We start from the raw sequence: 5,449 nt of genomic DNA, 5'->3' as shown, positions 1-5,449 counted from the left end.
TAAACGTAGGAAACAAATCCAGACCTATTTCTTTGCTATTTTACTCACTAAATTGAAATTACTAAGTAATGTGGAATTAAAGCAGTTCTTAATAATAAGAACATATTAAAAATGTTGAAGTGCTTAAAGCATTAAAGTGCTCCTTTCCTTTAATAGTGCTTTTGGGCACCGCCTTCAGATGTAGCCTCACCTTCAAAGGCAAGTAAGACAGAGGCCCTTTTCTTTCCCTTGTGCCAGACTTTGTCTACATTCACTGCAAATTCCTGATTACCAAACTGATGGTTGCCAAATGTATTTGAGGTGTCAGTTGATAAGTACCTTGATTACAAACATCTTTGTGTAAGCAAATGTTTCTCCTTCCATTGCAGGCATATGTTTTTCTTGCACATAAAAGAAGATCTTCTTGCTGGTAATCTTCAGTGTTCTTCAGAGCATGCGATTGAACTTAGCGCGTTGTTGGCCCAGATGAAGTTTGGAGATTATAACCAGAACACTGCCAAGTACAACTATGAGGAGTTGTGTGCGAAAGAGCTCACCACTACCATTTTGGAGAGGTAAAAAGAGCACAATTATAGAATCTTCTTTTTGGAGACCAGAAGCATAAGATTTTGTTATGTCCTTTATTGTTGATGCTTTAAGATGGCTTTGGAGATCAAAATACAGCCAGAATGTTTAATGTTCTGCTTTCAGTTCATTTTTCAGCTCAGTTACGAGTATTTTTGCGTGCGTGTGAAAAGCAAAAGCTGTTGAACTCTAGTACTTAGGGAAATACGCATCTTAATCAAGTTTCAAGTATGTCTTAGACCTACACTGGTGAAAGAAAATAACGAGACTTTATCTGGCTTTGTACCCTTACCCTGAGAATTAAACCCGTTTCCCGATACACCTTTGTAGCTCAGCACCTGAATATCAAGAAACTTTCAGTGTGTCGTGCTTTCCTGTAGAATTTTTTTTAGCTGTGAACTTAGTGGTTGTTCAGGTCAATGCACTGAGGGGGGTGGGGGGATGTTGGGTGCTGTTAGTTTGAAAGCCTGGATTGTGTGTTGCTTTTTAACTTCTGAGCAAATGCACAGAAGTGTCTCCGGAACATTCTCAGGATGGTCTGGTAATTCTCAATTCTTTCCAGTTCATGATTTCTGGAAATCTATAGCCAGATAAAGCAGGCCAGGAGCATTTAATAACCTGTTTAACTAGGTAATCTAGAAATGGTGTTAAAACAAGCTGCTGGTGGTAGTGGCACACACTTGAGTTTCTTCACCTATCCTCAATCTTTTTATCAACAGCATTATTGCAAAGCACAAGGAGCTAGAAGGTCTAAGTCAAGCTTCTGCTGAATATCAGGTTCTGCAGATTGTTACAGCCCTGGAGAACTATGGGGTAGAGTGGCACTCAGTGAGAGACAGTGAAGGGCAAAAGCTGCTGATTGGTGTTGGACCTGAAGGCATATCCATCTGCAAAGAGGATTTCAGTCCTATCAACAGGTAGGTGTTTTGTGGAACCATTTTTCACCTTCTGTTTTTCAGAGGTACCGACCATCCATCTTGTTATTACATAGAGAGAACTGCTCTGCGAACTCCTAAAAGGAGCTCTTGGAATGCAGGGTCTGAGGGCACTGCCTGCTTGTAATGGAGATGACAGCTAGTCTTAATACTCTGGATTTTTGTGTGTATTTTTGAGGCAGCATCTTCCATCGAGCATACAGACAACGGTCGGAGATCGTTGTAACTTCCGAGGAGAGTGCACTGTAGCAGTTTGTGGGAAATGCCCTTACCCTTGAAAGCTACATAACTCTTGTGGTTTTATATTCGTCGATAGGATTGCTTATCCTGTTGTTCAAATGGCAACTCAGTCTGGGAAGAATGTCTATCTGACTGTGACCAAGGAGTCCGGTAATAGCGTGGTTCTCTTGTTTAAGATGATCAGTACAAGGGCAGCAAGTGGACTCTACAGAGCAATTACAGAGACACACGCCTTTTACAGGTCAGTATTGCCACGAGAGGCGACTGCTGCTGGTCTTCTCCACAGGGTTTGAATTAGGTGCCTGAGCAGCCAGCAGTCTGACTGCACTTCAGAAATCCCCTGCAAACTTTCACTGTCTTTGCAGCCTCTACTTTCCTCTTCAGTCCAGAAGCTGAACAGGTTTTTGCTGTTTTTCCGTTTTGTGGGGTGGGAGTAGAAGACAAGTAAGTGAAGTTTCTTGGTCTACCCTGTGAATAGCAGCACTACAGAATATGAATTTACTGTGTTCTTTGATACTTCATGAACAACACATGTGGTGTGCCCCTGCGTAAGAGGGAGGATGGGAGAGCAAAGGAGAAGAAAGATCCTGTCCTTCAGAATACGTAGGTGTATCTCACATGCACATGTACTCCTTGTTTCTTCTTCGCTTGGCTCCTCCAGTTGCTGGAAGTGATCCAAGTGACACCTTCCCATCCCAGGTATTTAAATCTTCCTGCAGTTCCTCTGTCCTTGCTCACATGCCAAGGATTTTGTTTGATGTCAGCAGCTATCCGCTCTCTTTATCCGATTGTTCTTTGAGGTTGGGGTGCTGTACTCATTTGTTGATGGCTGATTTTTTTCTTTTAAACCCCTTTTCATTCCTATGGTGAGGTCCACACTGGCCGGTAGAACTGCTAAAGACACTTCCTGGTGTTTTCTCTATATCATCTACCACAGAGCAGTTCCAGTTTCTCTGTAAGAGAAGAATGGGATGTAAAGTACATACACTAGGCAAAGACCTGTCCAGCTTCTCAAATTAGATCATTTTAATACAGTTACAGCAATTAATGTCAGCTACTCACCTTTCTAACCACTGCAGCCTACCACTGCTCTTTTTGTGAGCCTGATGTTAAGTATGTCTTGTTCTGTTCTGTAATTACATGCCCTTGCAGCCCTGTTTTGTGCTCTTTGTACTTGTTTTCCAAGCTATTAAAGTATTATATCACTTCTTAGTCGTTAACTTTTTGATCTGTGTCTCTGCTTGAGGCCCTGTCTAAAAGAGCTGTTATGCCAAGGCCTATTAATTGGAATTGTTTAATGCAGTGTTTGGAAATCGCATGTTTGGAAAGAGGTGTTGCCAGGCTGAACTGTGGGTTAAACAAGTGTTGGCTGTTTATACTGGCGTAATGCCTGAAGTCCCTTCTGTAGGCTGACTCCATTTCGCCAGACACTTTGTGTTTTTGATGATGTAAAATACCTGTCACTCCTCCATTTTATACTTTCCAAAGTAGAGTTGTCATGCAGAGAACATTCAAGAGCTTAATTATTACCTCAGACCACTCAGTTTGCTTTAATTTCAGTGCTATTACTTCAACTTCAGGAACAAATTATTATAGGGGCAGTTTTACTGGTACTAAGTTTGCGTGTTTGCTGTTGTCTTCTAGGTGTGACACCGTCACCAGTGCTGTCATGATGCAGTACAGTCGAGACTTAAAGGGCCACCTAGCATCGCTATTCCTGAATGAAAACATCAATCTTGGTAAAAAATATGTCTTTGACATTAAAAGAACATCAAAAGAAGTTTATGATCATGCAAGGCGAGCTCTGTATAATGCTGGCATTGTGGATCTCGTTTCAAGAAGCGACCAAACCCCCCCAAGTTCCCCTCTTAAGACTTCAGAAAGTAGCATGAACTGCGACAATTGTGAGGGTCTCAGCTGCCAGCAGACAAAAGCTCTGCAAGAGAAGCTGCGGAAGCTGAAGGAGTCCATGCTCTGTATGGTGTGTTGCGAAGAAGAAATAAATTCCACCTTTTGTCCCTGTGGCCACACCGTTTGCTGCAAGGCTTGTGCTGCCCAGTTACAGGTAATGGCGATGCTGTTAAGATGCCCCTTACCAAACATGTGGAAGTTTGGGTTTTCAGAATACTTAAGTTGTGGATTAATGTGTTGACATAGATATTCTAGTAAAACTTGCTCATAAAATAAGAATTAGCTGCATGTTCTTCACGATACTCTGTTTTAAATACAGAGGTGACGGCAAAATGCTCGGATACTGTGCACATGGAGGGAAGTGTCCAGTAAGCGTAGAGACTCTCAAACTATGGAATAAACTAATTTGCTCATGTTTTTCCTTTCCAGTCGTGTCCTGTTTGCAGATCTTGCGTAGAGCATGTCCAGCATGTGTACTTGCCAACCCACACCAGTCTTCTCAATCTGACTGTGATATGATCGATGGATCCACCTTAAACCCATGCTGTACTCGTGAAACTGCACTAATACAAAATGCAACTATTGACTGGGAAGGAGGCAATCACTCTGGCACCTACCCACCATCAAGAGCAAAAATACTGCTTTTTTTTTGACATAAATACTCTTCCTTCAGCATGTCCAGAATGGTTCGGGGCAATTTGAGAGCAGAAGTGTAATTGATCCATATTACGTAAAAGGAGCGCGGTGGCTGAGTGTGCAGCATGGCGGCGCTGCCCCAGAGCGAGGTAACCCTGGAGAAATGCAGTGTACACCAATATACCCAGCGAGAGCAATGCAGCCTTTCCTTTTGCATCCCAAATCCTGCTTAGTACGGTCACTCCAGTTATTTTAAGAGTAAGACTAGCTTTTACAAGTATCAGTTTAGTGTGGCTCATAGTTTCTGCTTTTAGTGAACTGCTTTGAAGAGGAGAGAATGGCTTTTTTTAACAAATTGGTTCTTAAACTACAGTTCCAAGGCTTCATCAAGCGGCTGTTTAACTCAGAATTCCAATAGCGAACAATCCTGAGAGAACAGCTTTGGAGGGGTGGAGCAAGTGTGTTCGTCTCAGTGTGGAGGGTGGGTCAGGAAGGTCTGGCTGGCCCTGTCCTGTGGCAGGACTGGAACGGGATTTCATTCCCAGCTCTTGGAGTGCAGGGTGCTCCCTGGTTTCCCCCATCCAGCCAGGAGCTGCCCTCCAAGTGGTTGGCTTTAATTTTGGAGACTGATTTTAAACTATTAAACAAGTACCGTTTGTTTCTAAAATTAAGGGGTTTGTATGGTTTTAAATGCTTTCTTCGGTTAACAACTTTATTGGGTAGGCCATTTCCCGCTAAAATGTTTTTGATCTCCACCCCCCTACTTGGGCATTTTGGGCTCTGCTTTCCCAGTGTATTCTCCAGGGTGCAGAGGGAACGAGAGCCCATGTTTGGGTGCAATACTGGCTTAATCAAAGCTAGAGAAGTACACTGTCACTTTACTGAGATTTTTCTGACTATACTTTTCATATTGCCTTAATGTAGCAGTAATGTGTGTTTATGCATCTGTTTCTTTGCACAGACATTTTGTCAAACTATTAAAAATCTACTTTTTTATGACACATTAGCATATAAACCTTACTCTAAGAGGGTATTTATTTTTTCACTTTGTAAAGAAAATTTTGTTTCCTCATGAAGCAAGAGCTTTGTCCTATATCGTAGGCAACTTCTGTCTTTTTATATTCAGATTAATAAAGGACTTTAAAAAAATCTACTTTGCGTTA

The 5,449-nt window shown here is 42.1% G+C and overlaps 1 protein-coding gene across 1 annotated transcript; it reads left to right on the top strand.

Annotated features, from left to right (window-relative positions):
- Window positions 1-368: 368 nt before the first annotated feature.
- MYLIP (myosin regulatory light chain interacting protein) lies at window positions 369-4,389 on the top strand (the record flags this gene model as incomplete). The annotated part of the gene is made up of 5 exons (XM_010132953.1): window positions 369-554; window positions 1,284-1,481; window positions 1,816-1,980; window positions 3,384-3,804; window positions 4,080-4,389. Coding segments are annotated over 5 exons (1,060 nt in total), but the record flags the coding sequence as incomplete, so codon positions are not given.
- Window positions 4,390-5,449: the final 1,060 nt, after the last annotated feature.

Source organism: Buceros rhinoceros, unplaced genomic scaffold (genome assembly GCF_000710305.1).
Source record: "Buceros rhinoceros silvestris isolate BGI_N320 unplaced genomic scaffold, ASM71030v1 scaffold19443, whole genome shotgun sequence".
Classification (NCBI taxonomy): domain Eukaryota; kingdom Metazoa; phylum Chordata; class Aves; order Bucerotiformes; family Bucerotidae; genus Buceros; species Buceros rhinoceros.
The sequence above is the reverse complement of the archived record's forward strand: the minus strand, read 5'-3'. Positions and strand labels throughout refer to the sequence as shown.